Source organism: Homalodisca vitripennis, chromosome 1 (assembly GCF_021130785.1).
Source record: "Homalodisca vitripennis isolate AUS2020 chromosome 1, UT_GWSS_2.1, whole genome shotgun sequence".
In the NCBI taxonomy this organism is placed as follows: domain Eukaryota; kingdom Metazoa; phylum Arthropoda; class Insecta; order Hemiptera; family Cicadellidae; genus Homalodisca; species Homalodisca vitripennis.
In genome coordinates, this window is record NC_060207.1 from 47,514,258 (window position 1) to 47,538,865 (window position 24,608).

Genomic DNA, 24,608 nt, shown 5'->3' on the forward strand with positions numbered 1-24,608 from the left:
GCCTTGAGTTGATCGCCCCATTAAAACTTAAAACTCAGGCGTGAGGAGCTCGTGTTTTGTTAGGTTTAGGTTAGTTCCATTTTTCACCAGGAGGCAGGATTAGATTAATTTGTTACCTATGTCTGACACTAGACACTTTCCGAACCGTATAACTGTTTATCTCGGACATTTAAGTTAGCCTGTTGTACAAGTTATAATGATTGTTATTTGATCACATTATTGATGTTTATATTTTAAGTTATCAATTGCGAATTCAAACTGTCACTTAAAAAAACTGTATTTAACTTGGAATTGAAGCCCTAGGCCACGATTTCTCACAATATTGACATTAAAAAGCCAAATATGACATTTTATTATGCCTTAATTATTGTGTTTTTAAACTGTTTAGGCCTATTGAATACAAGTGAAATAGTTGTGTTTGATAAAAACAAAAATAACGAAAATAATCCCTACATTGTTCCACCTAAACCAGGATGGGTTGATCCCTTTGATATGCTTGGAGATTACAGGAATGCTGATGATTTATTTACTCTAAATGATGTACAAATCAACCAACTGAAGTTTCGTGAAGCATTGTGTAACAGGCATATGTTGAAGTTTGTAAACTTACTAAGAATAGCAATTGAATCACAGGTAAGTACATCAAATAGGCCTATATTAGCCTATCTAAAAGTATATTAATTAGGCCTAGGCCTATAGTTAACCCTGTTACGCTGGACAATTTAAAAAATTTTAGCTATGTTATCTAAACCAGTTTAAACAAGTCCTTGAAATAGTATTGCCTAGGATACTCATTTCCAGAGAGAATTTTTAGTTAATGACAAACCATATATGCCCTATTTTATAAAAATAATATACACGTTTGGATTTTAGTTTTGGGCTGCAGTGTAATAAGCGGCCACTACCACAATCAAATCATCGATATTGCTGAGTAAGCTGTTGAATCCACGATATTCATGATTATCGAAATATTGAAAACAAAATGTCTAACCAAATTATGTAATAGGTATTTCACATAACTATATAGATCTACTGGTTTTGCATCTTAAGACTCAAAATTGTTTGAATATGTCAAAGAATATTTTAAAGAATTAAATATATTAACTATATAGGCTATGGGCTTTATATTTTTGAAGCCATCATGGATGTTAAACATCAAACATCTATCAACTTTCTGTGAGGGCTGGTCAATGGCGATATAGACTGTCCTGACCTGCTGGGAGCTGTGACTTTCACTGTGCCGAGAGGGACTCGCTTGAAGTCAGTTTTCAGCAGGCGTTTCCAGTCAACTAATTACACTCAAAACCACGGCATATCCAGACTCCTGAGGACTGGCGAAGCGCCTTCTTCTGTCAATTTCTTTGGGAATTCTTCTTTCCGAATGGATGCTATTGGTTTCCTCAGAGACTGGAAGTGATGCGTGGTGCATGAGCTACGTAGTCACCATGATATTTCCTTTCGTTTCTTTTTTGGTATACAGTTCTGTTTTTCAATTAGTTCCTATCTGTTACCTTGATATTGTTTTGTTTGTTTTTTTGTTTTGTTTTATTGTATACTTATTATCTATTGTTGGTTTCATTCGGATCTTTACTGTTGTTGCCATGTCATTTTGTCATATGTATATACTGTTAATTCTTTCAAATATTTATGATGTTATGATATTTACTCTTATTTATTTGTTATTAGGTCTTTAAAATCTTTATCACTGTTACCTGTTACCTGTTACTATTATTCTATTTCATTGTTATTCATTCAAATTGTTTTTTCAATGATCAATACTACTTGTTATATGATTGTTTCTCGTTGATTGTGCATGTTGTTATAGCTTGATATTGTGTTTTTATTATTTTATTAGTTGTCTATTTGCATAAGTGATTTGCATGCTTTATTGATTTTTCCCATCTACTTGTAATATTTTTAAAATTGGTGTTGTGCCATTGAAATAAATAAATAAGTAGCAGTAATATGGTGCATCACTATGATACCAGATATAAAACTGAATTTGCAATCCCTTGTCATAGTTTGGAGTTATATAAAGAAATTACATTATATGTAGGAAATAAATCCCACTAATATTATAAATGCAAAAGTTTGAATGTTTGGAGGTTTGTCCTTGAATCACGCTGAAACTGCTGTACAGATTGTGCTGAAATTTGGAACAGGTATAGTTTTTGGTCTGTGAACTAATGAACTAATTTTGATGCATAACTTGAATAAATAATGAATAAATGAAATTTATTTCCCATAAATTATTACATAACTACATGCATGAAAAAGGCGAGAAATATACTGGCCACTTTAACCAGTAGTGTGGCCAGTTGTAAAAATAAAAAACATAGTTTTTACATGTGAAACAGAGTCTAGCATTATAATACTTTACTTAGTATTTCGCCAACCGCAACATCTGAGGGTTTCAAAATATACACACACACATATACACACACACACATATATATATATATATATATATATATCTACATATTAGTGAAAATAAATAGTATAAATGATTTTTTAAATAATAGAAAGAGATAAAGTAACTAAAATGGCAAAATTATGCATTAATAGGCACACACACATGCATACATATACATCCACATATATACTTACGCATACACACACACATATACTCACACATACATATTATTTTTTTATATTGTGAAAATGAACACTATATTTAAACTAATACATTGTTAAAGTATTCTACATCCCGCTGAGAAGAAAGCCAAGTGATTGTTTGCTTACAAAAAAGATTGAGGTTTTTCGTACTCTTGACTTGTAATGGTAGTTTATTAAAATATTTGGGTCCCAAATATTGAAAGGAATGTCGGAAAATAGCTTTATTAACTTTAGGCAGTTTGAAACAATTATTTACAAAACTTCTTGTACTATGTGGGTGGTTAGGCATAATATTTTCTCTATTTCCGCTTCTAATAAAAAACAATCTCAAGACTTTAAAAATGAATAGGTGCTGAATGGGTAGAATTTTTAAATGTTGGTATAACGGAAAGGAATGTGTTATTTTAGATTTTTTTAAGATTATACGTAAGAAATAATTTTGAGTCATTCTTAACTTGCCAATTAAAGTTTTGTATGTTCCACCCCAACATGGCAAGGCGTATTGTAATCTTGAATTAATAAGGACAAAATATAGTGTTCTTAATAATTGTTCGTTACAAAAATTTCTCAAAAAGTAAAATTTTCTTATTTGTGATCGTAATTTGGAGTGTAAATCTAGAATGTGTGGTTCAAACGTAAGTTTTTCATCAAATAGAATTCCCAAGTATTTAATAGTTTTTACTTGCTCTAATGATTGACATGTACATAGTTGGAAGTTGCAGCTTGAGGAATGAAATATCAACGGGTAGGGTATTTCAAAACCGATAAAATCAAAAGTAACAAATTTAGTCTTATTCACATTAACTTGCATTCTATTAGTGAGACACCATTTCCTGAGTAGTAAAAGATCCAAATTTATTAAATCACTCAATACAATAAGGTTTTTTTCTGCATAAAAAAGAGCTATATCATCTGCAAAAGGGTTAATGTGTCCATGGAAGTTAAGGTTTAATAAATCATTAATAAAAATTAGAAATAGGGTGGCTGATATCACTGATCCTTGAGGTACTCCATTTTGGACAATTACTTGGTTGCTAAAGGTGGTATTTATTTTTACTTGTTGTTTCCTTCCTATGATAAAGCTTTTAAACCAGTTTAGAGCCACTCCTCTGATCCCAGCTGACTCTAATTTGCTGAGAAGAATCTCATGATTTACCATGTCAAACGCTTTTTTAAAATCTATAAAAAGTCCTGTTGTTTTGAGTTTTGAATTTAATCCGGTAAAAATGTAATCTGTAACTGTAATCAATGCATCTTCAGTAGATCTTCCTTTAGTAAAACCAAATTGTTTACTGCTAAAAAAGTTGATTTTTTTCAGAAATTCATTTAATCTTACTATCATTATCTTTTCAAATAATTTGGAAAAAACTGAAAGTAGGCTAATGGGTCTTAGATTATATAATTTATATAAATTGGATTTTTTCAAAATAGGAACAACTGAACTTAATTTAAGATTTTCAGGGAAAACACCTTTGTTGAAACTGTTATTGATGATGTAGACTAACACAGGGGCAATTTCCTCAATTACATGTTTTATTAAATTAACATTAAAATTATCGAAGCCAGTAGATTTTTAATTTTTTAAATTAAAAACAACAGTTTTGACTTCTTCTACTGAGGTTGGAGCTATAAAGAAAGAGTTTTGGTGTGCACGGATAGGAGGAAGTGTTAAGGCTGGGACTGTACTCGGCTGACCAGACTGTACCGAGATAAGATGGTTGTTGATTTCTTGAGCAATGTCACAAGGCTCTGTTATCACCGTCCCATTATCAAGCTCAATCCAGTCAATACAATTATCTTTACTGCTGCCAGTTAATTTATTAATAATTTTCCATTGCTGAGAAATATCACCTTTGCAATTTTCCAACTGATTAGAATAAAAGGAATTTTTTGTAATATCAATTTCTAGTTTTAAGTTGTTCGAAAATCGTGTAAAATAATTAATAAAAGCGGTATCATACGGTCTTCTCTTGTAAAGTTTATAAAGCTTGTTTCGTTTGTCTATTTTTTTCAGAATATTTTTATTAATCCAGGGACTCAAAAACTTAGCTTTCCTTAATTTACAATCGACCGAAAATATCTTATTGCTAGTGTTAACTATATCGCTTAAAATTCCTTGAAACTTATTATAACATATATTTACATCTTCTTCAGCATAAACCTCATACCAGTCAATGTTTTTTAGCTTAGTTTTAACCAAATTCATATCAACTACAGATTTATCAGGCGTAGAGCCCGTTTTATTGTTTTGAAAATTAATTTGCTTATTTGGGAGGCCTTTAAACTCAAGTCCTACAATACAATGGTCAGTGATACCGACATCAAATACACCACTGGAAAAGAGATCTATAGATCTATTCCTGATAAAAATATGATCAATAAGTGTTTTTAAGTTAATCGTTAATCTAGTAGGAGTATTTATTAAAGACATGAAACCATTATTATTCAATAGACTGTTATAGTTGTTAGTTATTGCGTTCGTCTCCAATAAATTAATATTTATATCTCCAATGTAAATAACGTTTTTTGTGAGTGCTGGAATAAGTTGTGCTAGTTCAGCTATAAATGAGTTTTCAGATATATTATGTAATCTATACAAGCATACAAGTTTAAAGTAAGTTTGGTTTAATTTAATATCCAGCAATAGACAGTCAGCTGATGTCATGTTAAAAGGTACGTTTATCTGTTTACAATCTACATTCTTATCTACAAAACACAGAACACCACCTGCTCTATAAGTGTTGTTGCAATTCGCAAATATTTTATAACTTGGTATATTATAACAACTTATTTCACTGGTATCAATCCAAATTTCACTAAGAACAATAAAATGAATTTTGTGTTTTATTTTACTTAATTCTGCAATCAAGCTATTGAAGTTTTTTCTCATACTTCTTCTATTTGTATATAATAAATTATAGTTGTTCATATTATTCTCAGAGTTAAAAAATTCCAAAAAGTCGAGATACGAGTTTTTTGTAGAAATGCTATACGTCATTTATGGTTTGATATTCGAAAAATTGGTTAATCATTGTGGATTTAGCTCAGCTATATAATAAATAAATTGAATAAATATTGTTAATAAATACCTAACAGAACAGATAAACTCTAATAAATAAATAACAGTACAAATAGACTATATAATAAATAAATAAATAACAGGACAGATAAACTATAATAATTAAATAACATGACAAATAGACTGTAATAAATAAATAACAGGACAGATTATTAGGTGAACTTAAAATGCTTGTCATCAGTTTAACTCTAGTTGAAGCTCTAGGCTTCAATGGTTTAATTTCAGTTCTCATTGTAGAATCATTGTATGGTTAATGTTTTGGGTCATGTCGATTTGTATACTCTAACATTTTAATGAACTAATTTGTATGTTTTGTTTTAGAATCCAATTGACTCAGTAAACTTGGTAAAACTAGAATTTCTGATCACTGAAAACCAGTTGAACATACTTAGAGAGTTTGGTAAGGGAGGAAATGATGGTCCAAGATTAGAAACTGTTTCTGATGTACTAAATCAAGTATTTACTCAGACTGATTATGGTGGAAGCTCAAAAAATACGTTTAACCATAAACTATTGGAGTGGTTACAGAATGCTGTTTTGAAAATTTTAAATTCTCCAGAGGTGAGTAAAAAATATTTTACTATGATGGATTAGTTGTTTTATTATAGAACATACAGAGGGATATTTTGAAAAGTTGTTAACAATCCTAAACAAATTTAATGACAAACTTATTTCCAAGTCAAGAAATAAATATCAGGCTGTTTGGTCAGTTGTTAAATGTGAGTTGGGATTTGGTCAAAAGGACAAAAATCTCGGACAATTAATTATTTACAATAATACAATATCTGATCCTAATAAAATTGTTCAAGAATTCAAGAAACATTTTGCTTTAGTTGCAGAGAAATTTATACAAACTTCCAAAAATATACTTTATAATGAACATATTATTTTTTACAATATGAAACAAGTCCCTCATGAACTTTTAACTGTTGAAAATAAAGATGTATCGAAAGGCATAATAAAATTTAAAAATACAAACTCCACAGGGTGAGATGATTTTTTACCTTCCTTGTAAAAAAGTGAATCCTTACATCTGCACCCAACTAAGTACTCTAATTAATTTCACTTTTATGAAGAGCAAATTTCTGGACAGACTGAAATTTTCTATGATAACATCTACCTTCAAAAAAGGAAACAGAGCTCATATTGAAAACTACCTCCCAATTTCAGTTCCCATAGTTTTTTCTTTGAATAAGTCGGATTAATCGGGACCGCGGCCGTTCCGGGTTAATAAAAATCCGGGTTAGCCGGAGAATTAGGTAATAATTAATAAAATACGGTATACTTACAGATAAACTCCATTATAATTGTAAAAACGTCAAACATATGGACATTTAATTATTATTAATCCTTACAGTACATTTATAACTGTTCATTTTCTGGTAAAAAACTCAGTCAGCTTTGGTTTTACCAATGTCGTCTGCCGCTTGCGTGCTGTGCGATCCCGCAGTCTCTTTAACATGAGCAATTCAGCCGGCGATGTTTCTGCCTGCCGCTCGAAATAAACCATTAGTTCGTTTAGTTTGGTCACTGCATCTCCATGACTCATCACTGGATCTTCAATGTCACCGTCTGCCTCCTCAGCGTCTGATTCATTAGCATCAGGAAAAGAACGACGCGATCACTTCCTCGTCAGTAAGTGGCTCATAGCCTCCGTTATTGTCTGCTCCTAACCACAGAGTCATTTTCATCGACTTCAGAGAGAATTTGGGAAAATACGCGTCTGTTATTGTTTCCGAGAATCCGGGACAATGACCGCCACTCGGCCGCCGTGTGCCATGTGTCACACACTCACTGTCGTACAGTCCCATCAAATACTGATGCAACATCGATTCACGGATACTATACCACTCAAAAATATTACGTTTTTATTATTGAAATGTTTGTCTGATTTTTCATTAAATTTTTTAATTGAAAATCGGTCCGGGTTAGCCGGACTTCCGGATTAACGGGGGCCGACTTATCGGGGTTGTACTATATTATTAATTCTCAGTTGACCGGATGTTTGGAATGATACGACTTGTGTCATAAGAATCAATTTGCCATTAGGAGAGGTCATGGCACCAAAGGGGTTAAATTAGGCTTCTCAAGAGTCCCGGGCTACTGCTGGAGTGTTTTGCGATTTATCTCAGGCTTTTGATTGCCTTATACTTAACGTTATTATTTAAAAAATTGCAATTTTATGGTGTGAAAGAATTAAACTGGTTTAAGTCTTGTTTCAAATCTAGGAAACAAAAAAACTTCTTAAAATATAAAGCATAAAATATGAATTAGAATGGAAGTATGTAAGTAAGGGGCACCTCAGGGTTCCATTTTAGGCCCAACATCACTTCTAATTTATGTAAATGACCTACAGGTAATAATAGAGGAAGGTTTAATATTGTATGCTGATGATACAACAGCAATAGTAAAAGACCTAAACACTGTCAGTTTGCATTGTAAAATCTCTTCACTTCTTAAAATTAAGTAATTGATTCAAACTAAGTAGTTTATTTTTAAATAGCAAAAAACATATCATTCATTTTAATGATGAATTGGTAGGTTTTTTTTAATACAGTAAAGTTTTTAGGATTAAGTTATACATTGACGAAAACATTAATTGGAAACATCACATTGAAAAACAGGAGAGTAGCTGAGTTCTGTATGTTGTGCCTTAAAAGTTTTGCAAAATATTGTCAGTTTTTAAGTGATGGTGACAGTGTATTATGGATATTTCTTTCCACTTGAAATATGACATATTGGCAAGGAGTTCTTCCTCCAAAGCAATTTCTATTTTTAAATTGCAAAAAAGAGCTTTGAGAATTGTAACAAAATTAAGTTTTAGATCATCCTGTAGATCTATATTCAAACAGGTAAATTTATTGACTGTTCCATCACTTTCTATAAATAAGGTCTTAATTTATATCTATAAAAAGTTACATAATAGTATCACCACTAAAAACTATGATTACAATACAAGACAGAGAGACAGACTTACATACCCAGTCCATAGAACTAAATTATTTGAAATATTCCCTTATTACAAAGGACTAAAATTTTACAATAAAATTCCAGTATCTCTATTCTCTTTGCCTCTAGAAAATTTCTTTATAAAAGTAAAAAAATATCTTAATAACAAAAAATATCTGCAATGCTGTTGTAGCATATGTTGTTTTTGGCCAAAACCTATGGATTTTAAATGTTTTTATATAAACCATAACTTAGACTTCGTTTACAGTGGTAGGGACTACAAAGAAAGATTCATTGAGGATATGGTAAGAAGTATTTCCATTGATATTGTTCCTTGCTGACCAGACTGTACCAAGATAAGGTGCCTGTTGATTTCCTGAGGGATTTAGAGCAGCTCTGTTATCACTGTCTTCTTATCAAGTTCAACTCAGTCCATGCATTTATCCTTGTTACCTCCTGTTTGATTATTTTCCATTGTTGGAAATGTCTCTTTTACAGTTTTCTAACTGCTTTGTGTAATATTTATTTTGTACAAAGTCAATTTCCAGTTATGTTTTTGGACATTTTGAAAAATAATTGCGAAACACGTGTCGTAAGGCCTTCTTTTGGAAATGTTATAAAGTTTTTTATTTGATCTATTTTTGTCAAAAGATTTGATGTAATCCAAGGGCTCAATGACTTGGCTTTCCTTAGTTTACAATTTAAATAAATTGGTCTGCTACTACTATTTATAACATTGTTCAAAATTTCATGAAATGTATCATAACCTCTCCTCAATCATCATTATGTAACATGTCTTCACTATCTCAAAAGCAATTGTATATTTAATTGGTGTGTGGTCCTTATAATTATCTATAATATAATTTGAGTGGTTATTAAACTGTAATACCAAGATACAATGATCAGTGATACGTAAATCAAACACACAACAAAAAAAGTATTTATAAGTCTGTTTCTAAGTAAGATATGATCAATAAGAGTATTTAAATTCGTAGTAATTCTAGTAGGTTTGTTTATCAAAGAGACAAAACCATTATTATTCAATATACTATTATAAGATTGTGTCATTATATTGCTTTGTAATAAGTTAATATTAATATCTCCAACATATATTAAATTATTATTTAGTTCTGTTTTAAGCTGTGTAAGTTCAAGCAAGAAAGAGTTTGCATGTACATTTTGTAATCTATATAATCGCAGTAGTTTAAAATGTGATTTGTTTATTCTAACATTGAGTAAAAAAGCATCAGCTGATGTTATATTGCGTGCTATTATGATTTGTTTACAGTCAATTGAGCTATCAATAAAACATAAAACACCACACGATTTGTAGGTATTATTGCACTTGACAAAGGGATTGTAACCTAGTAATGTATAAAGATTTATTTCATCACTGTTGAAAATTTCACTGAGAACTATGAGGTGGATTTTTTGTCTTATCTTGCTTAGTTTTACAAGTGCATTGCATTAAATTTTTTCTCATACTTCTAATATTAGTATAAATTAAATTACAACTATTTAACATATTTCCATTGTCAAAAGGTCTTGTAGCTCAGAATGCATAGTATTCAGCTATGTAATAAAATCCATTATGAATAATTAAAGTATGTGCAAGACATTATTTGAAATATAAATCAAATAAGTAATAAAATAATAACAAGAACAAATTAATTAGAACTTTAGTAATAATATTAGTAACAAATAATAAATACTACAAATCTAACAATAGTGTTACAACAGTAAGTAAAGATCTATGAAAACAATAACATAACAAGAAAATTTAACGCATGTTTACTTAAGCTTGTTGAGCTCCTTGTCTGAGTCAACCTTTATGTACCGTTCCCCTTGACATCTTCTGACAAAACATTTACCCTCCTTACACCAAGAGTATTGTTAACCTATTTCACTGCACCTTTGTTTCAACGTAGATAGAAAAATCTTATCAGGAACCAAATGTTCATTGATGTATACAGTCTTTTCAGGGAACGTGGTATTGATCTCACAGGTGGTTAACCCATTTTTTTCTTTAAACTTACGCAGCATTAAGTCACGGGTTATCCTCCTGGCGAACTGCAAAACAAGAGGAGACAGGCGGTCTTTCTTGAAGTATGGGACTCAGTCCCGACGTCCTTTACTAGAGAGAGGACGTCTTCCCTTGGAGTTTCTGGGATTCCGCTGACTTCTACTTCTTTATATTTTTCATTATAGCTGTTATTCATCCATCGTGTTAGACATGAATTGCACAGCTTCAGCCAGTCCTCGTATATGTAGTTTTTTGTGGTTTTCATTTCGTCACACAACTGAGATTTAAACTCCTGGAGTATTTCGAGGAGCCCTGTACTGGTAGTTGAGACATCACAACAGAGCTTACACTTCCAATCTATAAAACAGTGAGTTTTTATTCCCACATCATCGTCATGGATGCATCGCACATGAAAAAAGTTCTCACAACTTCCAGCACATTTCACCTTTTGCTCATTATCAACACCATCGCAAGATATACCACAGATGCCACAGACAGATGACATACTCAATAGACCTTACATAATAAGTTCAGAAACACAACTGCAACACACTTCGAGAACTAGGTTAGTAATGTGGTGCACAGGAAGAAACACACGCGAGGCACATAGCGAGAGCAAGTGTACTGAAATCGTCTTATCAGCTCGGCATACGGAGCTAAACTGGACGTCTAGCTATGCACTCAATTGTGCACCTGATGAGACATTGAGACTGCCACTTCACCTGTTTATGGGTGTCTCTGATGTCGAAACGATGTAAAGGTTCGTTTTTGAGCTTCTTCTTCGCCGACTTTCTTTGGATCTTCTCAGACGAACATGACTCCAGATTCCAGGAGTCAAGCCTGAGACAGTGTCAGATACCAGACTCTGCAATAAAAAGAAAGTGAACTGGAACGAAACTCAACATTCAAATATCTTCAATTGTCATTATTAATTATTAATATTTGAAAATCTAATATGGAGTGAGTGGTTGGGGTTTTTTCTCATTAATATTGTTAAGTGCCCAATAAAATGATTACAACTGTAATAAGAGGATAAGAGGAACTTCATTTATGTTCGCAATTGCACTGGACAAAATTATTACTAGTTATATTATAATAATTAATGTAAATGTTGGAATCTTGTTATCTTTTTTAAATGATCCATTGTCAATACTGACCTTTTAACAAAGAAGCAATGAAGTTAAAGTTGTGGCTTTCCCACATTACTCGTAATAGGACATCAATACTCTTACTACCAATAAGAGAACATCTGTGTAGTTTGTGGCCATATTTTAGGTGGAGCCCTTAACCCTTTGACCGCTAAACAATTAACGGGTGCAAGTGTTACAGCACCAGTCATTCCAGTGCTGTGCATCAGCTAACACCGGGCGTATAATGCAGTCAGTGCGCTAGATTGACCTGGCACCCATCCAGTTTCTTTTCACAAGCTTTTCTTTCCTACCAATTATCTCTTATCCGGGAAAAAAATATAACAGTCGGGACTCACCTTACCACTGTTTTCTTTCCGGTGATTGTACTGGCACCCTATACCCACGACTTCCTTTTACAAATACTTTCTTCCCACCGACTCCTTCCTTATAAACTAAATCTTATGCTCAATCGATGTAAATTTTTATATTAGGTATAAAGTTTTCTCGACCATCATTCTGTTGTCTGACTATTATCAAATTTCTTGGCGAATCTCTAATCTACTCGTAAATATTTTTGTTGTCTTCTTGAAATTCAATCCAGTCTTTCATTTTATTAATTATTTATATTTTTGTAAGTGATTATCCTTATTTTTATCCTTTATATATTTTGGGACTCGTAATCCTTTTTTTTTTGGCGAACGTCCTGATACCCTCACCCCGATAAACTCCTTCAAAAATATTTATTTTACGATATTTTAGCTTATTTTTCTGGTGAACTGTTCTTTGATACTCATAGAGCCCTGAAATCCATAGTAATTTAGCTTAGTAGCCTTATTACATGATTCAAATCATTTACCTTTATCTTAGCTTGCATATGGTAGGGTAAGCCTGCATGGTGTGTTATAAGTGGTTATTTTGTTTTTATTTTCCAAAATTTTATGCCTCAGAAAGTAAACTTGATATTTTATTTTTGGATCTATACACTTGCCTATAGAATAAATACAGATTCGTCTATTTTTAGATTATAAATTCATCTAGCTTTTGCATCCCTTAGAAATACTTTTTTTGTTAACGGTTTGTGCTTGCTTTATGTATATAGTAGTCTGACTGTGATATTGGTGCATGGCAAATCTTTAATTTATAAGATTGTAACATTGCTATAGGTGTTATTGCTTTTGTTTCCCATAGCTATTTATATTTTGCATTGGTAATTTATATTGGTACAGTTTCATTTCCACAACAATTGACATACAAATTTTATGCATGTATTTCATTATTATTGCTATTAGATTAAACATAATAATTACAATAAACACTTTATGGAACTAAAAAAGAGATTTTCTTTTAGAAAATAATTGTTCCCAATAAGAAGAGCTCCTCTTTTAATAAAAAAAGAGATGTTTTGATTGAAACAGGTAGACTTTTTCCTAGAAGTTGTGAAATAGTTTGGTTATAAAAAGTCCCTTTATATTGCACACAACTTATTCTGCAAAAACATAGGCACTTGTTATAAAGTGTTTATATAAACATAATAAAAACTATTTACAATAGACACTGGCCATACTGTCTACTGGCCTACTGGCAAGTATGTATGTTACAACACTGAGGGTGCACACCTACTTTGTGGTTCATACAAATTGTGCTTTAAATATTTTTGTTGACCCTCATGATTCTTTTTCTCTAAACAAGTCGAACAATCCTTTTGATTCTCTTCTGGAAGCTTTTCAAGGCCGTATTTTCCACCAGGCATCCACCACCTTCATTTCCAGACTTTCCTGTTACTTCATCAGCAACCAGTTCATCTATTATATCCTTCATGAATTCATACCGACTGTTTGGTGTTTCATTACTGTTTGTATAGAACATAAGCATTCAAATCATTTGGCTGATAACATTTAAAATAACTTTTTTCCACGGCTTCAAGCATTTGCACTTGTCTAGGTGTAGAGCATTTGGTCTCTTTCATCTATCTTTTACATTCCCCGGTTGTACTGATAAACTATGGAGAGTTTTTGTTTTATAATTAATTTTCCACTTCTATTTATAGTATATCTAACAGGTTTAGCCTCACCGTCAGTTGTAAGAACAATGAACTGGAACTTTTTAGACGGTTTCTCCTTCCAGGCCTCTGAAGTATAGGACCCTTCTTACCTACTTGATATTTTTCTTTGAACTGGCTAGGTACGCCTTTCTTGTCTAGACAAAGTGTTTCTGTTGTTCATATCAGATTCTCATATAAATATCTGGCCAGTGAAATGCTTGTAAAACAATTATCAAGAAACAAGTGATATCCTTTCCTCAGGTAAAACTGCCCATTTCAAGCAGTGTTTGGACAATGTAGTAAGCTAGGTCGTGTTTTTTAATGCATTTTCTCATAAAATGCACTCTTGTAAGGGAGAAAAGCTACACAAAAATGTGTTAGAGCATCACATAGCACCCACAGTTTATTCCCCACCGATGGTGCTTTTTTCGGCATGTACAAAATGTTTCTTGGTACCTACCAAAGACTTGTCAATTGATTATATATGCTTAGGCATACATTATCAATTGATGTCCCAAAAGGATCGTAACATGGCTTACCATGTTTTGGTAAAAGAGAAACATCAACCTTTGGAAGAATTTTAAAATTATAGTAAAGTGATTCCGAGACATTAGCTTTCTGAACGATGTTATACTATAAATTCTTTTAATAATATAGCCTTTAATATAAATCCTAAATTTTTTAAAGCCTTTCCATTAAATTGTTTTTCTTTTTTCTTAATTGTATCTGCACTTAATTGTACTAGATTCGGACAAACTTATTTTAAATTATTAATGTAAAACACATAATTAAGATTAAAGGAATTTGTCATTATCACTTTCAATTAGCATTTGGAATTTAACACTATCAATTGTAGTTATTTCTAAAATCATCTTTACATATAACTTTTTTATTTCACAATGCCTTAAACTGTTCATTTAAAAAATCACCAATTACCATATACATAAGTTTAACTGTCATTTTGAATTGGGGCAAGATATGATTTTTGCAAGCCAGATTGAGTTTAATTCTTATATTCTTCCATTTAATAACAGAATAAAATTAGTAACAACTAAATAAACCAAAAGAACAGAGTATTGAAGGACTCTACAAATATATGAATAGAATGAATTTTTTACTGCAGACATGGACGGTCAGACTTTCATCTGACCTTTTAACCTCAAAATCAATAGGTTTTCCTTGGACCAAGAGGGAAACTACCAATTTTCAAGTCTGTGACTTTCAAGAAGAGTTATCTCACAAATAGACAGACAGACTGTCTTTTGACATTTAGACCCCAAACTCAATAGCAATCTTCCTTTGGATCAAGGAGAACTTATTTACCAAGTTCTATCAGGTAAATAAGGTTCTATCTAACTAGGACCTTTCTATCAGGAATCATCGCACAGACAGACAGATAAAAACTTAATTTTAATAAAGTCCCAAGTTTCAGGTCCGTGATAAAGAAGAGAAATTGTATCTATCACATGATTTTAAATCAAGTAATACAATATTTTCCAATAGCTGGTTAAAGGTGGTATTGGTCTTGTATTGTTGATTATTACGACAAATGTTTATGCTGTGAAAATAAATATTTGTTTCTGTTTCAGTGGATGGTTGTTGTCAGTGTATCTGTCATGCTTCTTGGTACCCTATGGTTTTTTTACAAAACTCACTCGTATCATCAGGCTCTGTTTTCAGTCTTCTTGACAATATTTTTTGCTGGTTTTGGATTCACGTGGATACGAATGTATGAGGTTAGTATTATAATCACCCATTAACTCTTCAACTTAAATGAACCAAAAGAATTAATGAGTACATTATAGTGGACATGTCGTAGCAGTAACTAGTATGCAGAAACATAATGTACACTTTATTTTTGTATTTTAAACCAGTATTTGCAAACCAAAATTGTAAAACGGGTATCTGAGAGTGCATTTTGGAAGCAAAAAATGCTGTGACTCAGGACAACTGAAGAATTTACTAAAACCAATAAAGAGAACGTTCAAATACAGCTACAGATCAGAAAGATGAAAGAGACATTGATATGGATTCTGATTTGTATCAGAAAACTTTGAAGACAACGAACCATGTCCACAAATGTCAGCATTGAAGACATCATTTTTCTACCAGTTTTAGATTAGAATAAATTTCATGAAATAGATTATGATGGTTCTGATTCCCATTTAACTGATGAAGAATTATCTGCAGCAAAATGCGAAATAGTCATTGATGATTTAAACGAATGGCATGCTTCTCCAAAAATTAGTCGTAAAGTTAGATTGCTGTTGGTTGAAAGAGGTATTCAAACAGTTGATGTGCCAACTTTTAAATTTTCAGTTTCAGATAGTAATGGGCATCTAGCCGCCAAATGGTTTCAAAAGACTTGCAAATAGCAAAAAAGTAGTGAGGCAGTGGTTACTTTATAACGAGGCAGAATATACTTTATTTTGTTTTTCTCATATTCTGTTTTGAAAGGATCAACAATATGGTTTGCCATTTCAGAGCTGAACAAAGGCCTTAACCCTTTGACTGCCGTGAGCCACTAGTGGCTCGCCGTATGCGGTACCTTGAGCGCCTATTAAAAATGTCAGTATTACAAATTATCAGTCAGCACAAACTAAAAAATGACTACCCGGCCTGAGCTCGCTCGGGCTTGTGATTCAAAATTTAAAAAGCCTTCCAGGCTGTTATTTCTCTTGTCTGTAACAGGGCTGACTGATTAAAAAGTCTTAAGGGACAACCTGACAAGCCACTCCCACCACAGCTTTCTGTGTTAGCCTACATTGCCTCCAGTCAAAAAGCTGAAAACCTCCCAGATTCACAACCAGGAGGTGCAGATAGTCTCTTGTTTAGAAAAGATTGGCCCTCACTCAGTTTGCAAGAATAAAAGCTCTCCTTTGCTGTCAAAAAAAACTGTGAAGTCCACTTCCTTGACTTGAAATCCAACAACTGAGAGTCTGTCCAGCGTATTAAACCCTGTTTATAAAAAATATTATTTTTGCCTCATCTCTCTATTTAGTTCTTTTATTTACTACAGTCATAGTAGTTGATCACAGACAATTAGTGGCAATCTGTTGCACTTTTATCCCAGGAACTGTATTTGCTCAGCAACAAATATTGAGGATTTTGTATAATTTCCGTATACAATAAAATGAGAAAATTAGTTTATTGGGTGTATGCCATTGTTACCAATAAGTAAATTTTGATATGTAAATTCTTTTTTAATCTTGTAATTTGTGTGTATGTCAAGTAAATAAACATTAGATATAACTTTTAATCGAAAGATTTTGGTTTCAAAGCTTTACGTTCTATGATATCTAGAACAAAAGTTTCATTGCAAGTAATCAAAACAATCTCACATTTTATTCCATGATACCTTGTACCATTTTTAGAAATTGTTATGGAAATTTAATCTCTACGTACATGTTTGCAGTCAAAGTTAGGACATCAAATTATGATTTACCTGTTTTGTACTAATGAATAATATTTTTACCTAGGAGTTAATTGCCTTCAGTTCTACAAGACAAGAAATGTTCGTCCTATAGTAAGCATCATCACTGCTAGTATTTTTCTGTTTCAGTCAACGACTTAACTTCATTCTCATCTGTCACTTTGACATCTGTCATGAGCTTCTTCAGACCAAGCCAATTCACCAATAACAGAGGTGTTGTGTTGTCTGACAACAGAGTTTGAGGATTACTGTGTTTCTGGTATCTCTCATCTTCCTTGTGTGAGATATCTTCGACGTACTGAGAACCCTGCTTACAAGTAACTTCATTACTCTTCTGACACCAACTTGGGATGAAATGAAATCCTGTAATCGAGAAACTGATGCGGTAACGGAAGTAAAATGCAAGTAGTATGAAGAAAACTCCTAGTGGTATGATGCAGGCAAAAACTACTGCAATTGGTTGAAACCACAATGGTACATCAGTTGTAACAGTATAATTATTTAAATACGGAATAATATGACAAGACAGATTATAACAAGGAAGATAAACAAGAATTTTATAAATTGATTATGTTACTCACAGGATACACTGTAGATAAAACTCCCATATGATTTTCCAATGTTAGTAGCTGGATTAATAAACATTGAAAATAATGTTTCTGCTAAAACATCCGTAGGAGATATTTGAAGCACACAACACATCTTGTTGTTTTCCATTCTCCTTTTTGTCCTTGAAGTTTTGAGAGCCATCTAGGCGTTATTCTGGCGGCCCTTGTGAAGGTGACCAGGCTCTTCTTGAACTCAAGATGTACTTTTTTCCATTTTCAATTTGTACAGATCCATACAATATGTAGGAATTTACAGTTGCAACTTCAAGCAACCAAACAAATTTTTCGATACCACTTACGGTGCTTTGCAAAAATTGGTAACGAATTGAAGTGGTCACTTCGGTCAACTGCACCCATGTGTGTAATTCAACATAACGTTTGGCTTGGTTGTTCGTGGCTTATTTGGCCATTTACTTGGGCATTTTTTTAGATCACTAATAAAATCGTCAAACTCAGGATCTGCCATGGTATAAGAAAATAACTAATGCAACTAATAAACTAATTAACAGAATAACAAACTAGTGTAAAACACATTAGAAATATGCTACACAAGCCAAACACACTGAGGGTTCACGCTCGCACAGTGGTTAGACTAAGACTGGTACAGTACGTTTACGTCATCAGCTCTGGGTGTGACCTTAAAGGTTCCTTAGAATCTCCCAACAATTTAAGGTTAAGTTCCATTTTGGATAAACATCTCACCCTGTAGCAGAAATTGGATAGTTTTAAAACTTAAAAAGCGAGGTTTCGAATAACCCTTCAAGTGAACTTGATGTGTTCAGTACATTAGATTTAAGTTGGTAATTTAGATACCCTCTAATGTAATTGGGGATCTGGTAAATTAAAATATAGTTGATTTTTAAATTGTTTCAAAACAATTATTAGAACTTGATTTTACTAAACACGAATATATATTATTTTTCTATACGAATATAGAACTCAACCTGTAAATTCATTTTTCCCATTGGATTGGAAGCTTTTTTATTTCATTATCGTAAAAACTCCTTGGATGTTTTCTTAGCCATTGGAGAACCATCCGCATCCACCCCTTTATTTTCTTCGAAACACTTTCCTCCAAGCATTCCCCTTTGAGGGGTCCAAAAAGAAGAAAATCATAAAATTTTGGTTAGGCTCATCCCTTTCTTAGCCATAAAGTTGTTTATAATATGTTGATGAAGAGACATGCACAGATATAGTAAGGGATCTGAGAGAGTTACAGTCGGTTCCCTCAAGTCCCTAACAGTACAGGCTATCTACACATCAGACGACTTCAACAACTTCTTCAGAAATCTTTAGATAATGAGTCTTGTTTATATTTGACACCATTCTATATCGTAGAAGGTTCAATCAGTTGAAATTTAGTTTTTGGCCAAATATGCGTCACCTTACAATAAGTGGTTGAAAGAGGTGAAGTATATAATCTGGTAAAGGAGAAAATATAATCACTGAGCAATTGTTTTAGGATTCAGTAACGTTAGCAGAAAAAACCAAACGGAAATTATAGAGTTTGACAAAAGTTTGATTAAACAAAATATATTTTTGAAATGAACTCATTTTAGTAACCAACAACTAGTATTATGTGGTGCCAATGTTAATTTATAATTTTACTAAAATAGGTGGTTTGAATGCAAATTTACTATGCTTTATAATAATATTTTAGACTTTAGCTCTCAATAAAATTATAGCTAGATTTAAATTTACATGCAACAGCCTGTTTACTGTGCATACATCTATGTATAAACAGTAAATAATTAATTGGTTAAGGAATATTGTACTGGAGAACCAGATTTAGTATTTAAATTTACATGCAACAGCCTGTTTACTGTGCATACATCTATGTATAAACAGTAAATAATTAATTGGTTAAGGAATATTGTACTGGAGAACCAGATTTAGTATTTAAATTTACATGCAACAGCCTGTTTACTGTGCATACATCTATGTATAAACATTAAATAATTAATTGGTTAAGGAATATTGTACTGGAGAACCAGATTTAGTATTTAAATTAACATGCAACAGCCTGTTTACTGTGCATACATCTATGTATAAACAGTAAATAATTAATTGGTTAAGGAATATTGTACTGGAGAACCAGATTTAGTATTTAAATTTACATGCAACAGCCTGTTTACTGTGCATACATCTATGTATAAACATTAAATAATTAATTGGTTAAGGAATATTGTACTGGAGAACCAGATTTAGTATTTAAATTAACATGCAACAGCCTGTTTACTGTGCATACATCTATGTATAAACAGTAAATAATTAATTGGTTAAGGAATATTGTACTGGAGAACCAGATTTAGTATTTAAATTAACATGCAACAGCCTGTTTACTGTGCATACATCTATGTATAAACAGTAAATAATTAATTGGTTAAGGAATATTGTACTGGAGAACCAGATTTAGTATTTAAATTAAGAAAATTGACAAGCCGTAAATGTAACAATCATAAGTATAAAATGATGTAATTTAAAAGGGATCAGAATAAAATTAATGACTTATTAACCATGTACTGGAGGGATGACCAGCAGCACCAAGAATCAAAGCTTATTGTCAAGAGCAATGAAAGATGAGGTGAACAGTAGCTGAGTACAGTCCAGCTATGGTTGATGGTAATGCACTGGCTAAAATTTAATATTGATGTTTTAATTCACAAAATAAACTTGTTACATTGTATCCAATGGTTTCTGGTAGATTTTTAGTTACCAATGGATACCTTGGCATAAAAATTAAATGTGAGAACTTTTCATCTAAAATGTCTTAACATCATTACAGCTCTATAATGAGGGATCTTAGGTATTCTAACAAAGGATGCGTACTATGATACCTGCCTCAATAAACATGTTAAATTGATGTTATTTTGCAGGAAAAAGAAACAGAGAGATTTCATGACAGTGTAATATATGGTAATGCACCTTATCATTGTACTGGAAAGAAAATGTTCTGGTATGAACATGTGTACTACAGGATGTTTGGTAAGTACAATTTTTCCTTTCTTCTTTATATCTCTTTTATTTATCTTTACAACGTACAGGGAATAAAATAAATTTTAAATTAAATTAAAACTAAACTAAACATTAAACTTGTTTTCATAAACAAATTTAATTTTTATTCAAAGTTTTTGCTATAGCATAGGCAAAAATTTTTTAATTACAATACAAATTCCTTATGGGTTTGGTAGTGCAGCTTTTCATCCTGCAATATTTCAAGAATAGTTTAAGGCTTGGATGACATAAATTGTCCTATTTTAGTGATGTAGCCTCGAAAATATAGAGATGAAGTACCTGATGATGAATTCTTAGAATTTGAAATGTACATTGTACAAAATAAAAAGTGTATCATAAAGTGTTAAAAAGGTTTATTATTGTATATTTGTCCTATTTTACCTGACATCGGTTCTAACCCCATAAATACCCTCAAGAAATCTAAACATCTTTGTTGCTGTTGGCATAGAATTCAACATTGGGAATTGGATATGAATAATTGGCTATCAGTATAGCTAAGAACAGAATTCTTTTTTTTCAAACTCTAGGTAGAAGAACTTAAGCTAGAAACCTTGATTGCCTTTAAGAAGGAATTAGCAACTTTGCAAGAAAAAGTCAATTTTACTCATACTAAAATTGTTTAGACTTCCATTACACTCAGTTGATAGTCTTAAAACTAATTCTTGGGACATTTTAGTTGTTTCATATTAATTATTTGTAATAATTACCTTTGTCTGAAGTTACAATATCATTTTATATAGGTGGGAGGTTACGCCTTTGCTATAACTTATAGGTTTATTAATCCTTAAACCTATAAGCTCTGCAAGTCGTGGTTGACGCATTAGGGCACTGCCAAAGCAATGAGTGAGTAAGCACTGGTGAAGCGAAATTTTATGTGAGCTATCTGCACATCCAAAACATCAAGTCAGGATGGCTATATAGTCTAAGGCGTTACTCTCGGGTGCGGAGTTGCAGGTTAGATTCCCATGCCAGATGTGTATTTTTGTGGTCTGGTAGTATACAAGAGTCACCAGTCTGTGGTAAGGCTGGTAGGAGAGTCCACCTTAATTTAATGGTTGTTGGCTCGGGTGGAATTTGACGGTATCAGTGTATTCCTGTATAAGTGTACCAGACCCAAAATACCCGTTTTATTTCCTTTATTTTCTTATCTATGCTACTTAAAAAAATATTCAATTTGTGGTATGTTATGTTTTTTAAGGCATTCATTATTAAATTATAACCATTACAGTAATAACTTTTGAGTTAATAAAAATATGTTTAGACTATAACTTAATAACACACTGTCTTGCATTTTATGAAAAATTACCAGCATTTTGTGGGATTAAAAAGCCAGGTTAAAACAACATAACCACACTTAAGGCACTTGAAAACCAGCTGAGGCTGGAAATGGTTGGTCTAAAAATGTACCTAAATAATATTAGTCCTTATGACTTGCTAAACACAACATTAAAAATGTCAGTATTACAAATTATCAGTCAGCACAAACTAAAAAATGACTACCCGGCCTGAGCTCGCTCGGGTTTGTGATTCAAAATTAAAAAAGCCTTCCAGGCTGTTATTGACTGGAGGAATAACGCAACAACAGAACATCCATAACCAATGCTTTTATATTTGCTGATGTATGTAAATAATCTGACTCTATTACTTTTCTCCAAGAAAATGTTAATAAAGAACTGTTTGATTGATTGATTGATTTATTTCTCTTGTCTGTAACAGGGCTGACTGATTAAAAAGTCTTAAGGGACAACCTTACAAGCCACTCCCACCACAGCTTTCTGTGTTAAGCCTACATTGCCTCCAGTCAAAAAGCTGAAAACCTCCCAGATTCACAACCAGGAGGTGCAGATAGTCTCTTGTTTAGAAAAGATTGGCCCTCACTCAGTTTGCAGGAATAAAAGCTCTCCTGTGCTGTCAAAAAAAACTGTGAAGTCCACTTCCTTGACTTGAAATCCAACAACTGACAGTCTGTCCAGCATATTAAACCCTGTTTATAAAAAATATTATTTTTGCCTCATCTCTCTATTTAGTTCTTTTATTTACTACAGTCATAGTAGTTGATCACAGACAATTAGTGGCAATCTGTTGCACTTTTATCCCAGGAACTGTATTTGCTCAGCAACAAATATTGAGGATTTTGTATAATTTCCGTATACAATAAAATGAGAAAATTAGTTTATTGGGTGTATGCCATTGTTACCAATAAGTAAATTTTGATATGTAAATTCTTTTTTAATCTTGTAATTTGTGTGTATGTCAAGTAAATAAACATTAGATATAACTTTTAATTGAAAGATTTTGGTTTCAAAGCTTTACGTTCTATGATATCTAGAACAAAAGTTTCATTGCAAGTAATCAAAACAATCTCACATTTTATTCTATGATACCTTGTACCATTTTTAGAAATTGTTATGGAAATTTAATCTCTACGTACATGTTTGCACAGTCAAAGTTAGGACATCAAATTATGATTTACCTGTTTTGTACTAATGAATAATATTTTTACCTAGGAGTTAATTGCCTTCAGTTCTACAAGACAAGAAATGTTCGTCCTATAGTAAAAATATCTCCTACGGATGTTTTAGCAGAAACATTATCGGTAATGTTTATTAATCCAGCTACTAACATTGGAAAATCATATGGGAGTTTTATCTACAGTGTATCCTGTGAGTAACATAATCAATTTATAAAATTCTTGTCTATCTTCCTTGTTATAATCTGTCTTGTCATATTATTCCGGATTTAAATAATTATACTGTTACAGCTGCTGTACCATTGTGGCTTCAACCAATTGCAGTAGTTTTTGCCTGCATCATACCACTAGGAGTTTTCTTCATACTACTTGCATTTTACTTCCGTTACCGCATCAGTTTCTCGATCACAGGATTTCATTTCATCCCAAGTTGGTGTCAGAAGAGTAATGAAGTTACTTGTAAGCAGGGTTCTCAGTACGTCGAAGATATCTCACACAAGGAAGATGAGAGATACCAGAAACACAGTAATCCTCAAACTCTGTTGTCAGACAACACAACGCCTCTGTTCTTGGTGAATTGGCTTGGTTTGAAGAAGCTCATGACAGATGTCAAAGTGACAGATGAGAATGAAGTTAAGTCGTTGACTGAAACAGAAAATCAGAAAAATACTAGCAGTGATGATGCTAAAAGCAAAGATGTTGAAGATGAAGAGTTGGTAGGTATTTTGACATCTGCTCAAAAACCAATCTGCAAAATACGGTCTAGAGGTATTTTGACCATTGGAGAAAACAGTTCTAGTGTGACAAAAGAAAATGATGAATTAGTTGATCCAGCTAATAGTCAATCTTCAGGAGATCATAGTGGATCTGTGTCTATTTGCAATAAAAAAATACAATCTAAAGAAAAAAAGACGTAATTTTATTGTGTCTGTGAAGTATGTTACAGTTAAAGCCTTTTATATTGTACTTATAACCTTGAAAACATTTTTCTGGTGCATATGCTGGAAGTATACCATTAAAATTATTAATTCTTGTAGAATAACATTTGTAAACAGTAGTTGATACCTGTGTCATTGCAAAAGTTTCATTTAGACATTAAAACGTACATATTTTACAATAATTACCAATTTTTAACATTTTAGTTTAACATGAGTTATTGATTTCCCATGCTTTTGTTATTGATTTTGTACTTATATTTTAATTGTATTATTAGATTTGTAAATATATTAAAATTTTAATCTAAA

The 24,608-nt window shown here is 32.2% G+C and overlaps 1 protein-coding gene across 1 annotated transcript; it reads left to right on the plus strand.

Moving 5' to 3' along the window:
- On the plus strand, positions 1-24,608 carry LOC124360827. The gene is made up of 6 exons (XM_046814767.1): positions 1-633; positions 6,017-6,256; positions 15,428-15,574; positions 20,756-20,864; positions 23,402-23,557; positions 23,656-24,608. The coding sequence occupies exons 1-6, from the start codon at positions 343-345 to the stop codon at positions 24,279-24,281; spliced, it is 1,569 nt and encodes a 522-aa protein (XP_046670723.1). The 5' UTR covers positions 1-342; the 3' UTR covers positions 24,282-24,608.

Bases quoted from the DNA above. Each gene is read 5' to 3' on its own strand.
- LOC124360827 (XM_046814767.1), top strand. From the start codon at position 343: ATGACATTTTATTATGCCTTAATTATTGTGTTTTTAAACTGTTTAGGC. The intron at 634-6,016 runs GTAAGTACATCA...GTTTTGTTTTAG, and splicing joins GAATAGCAATTGAATCACAG to AATCCAATTGACTCAGTAAA. The intron at 6,257-15,427 runs GTGAGTAAAAAA...TTTCTGTTTCAG, and splicing joins AAATTTTAAATTCTCCAGAG to TGGATGGTTGTTGTCAGTGT.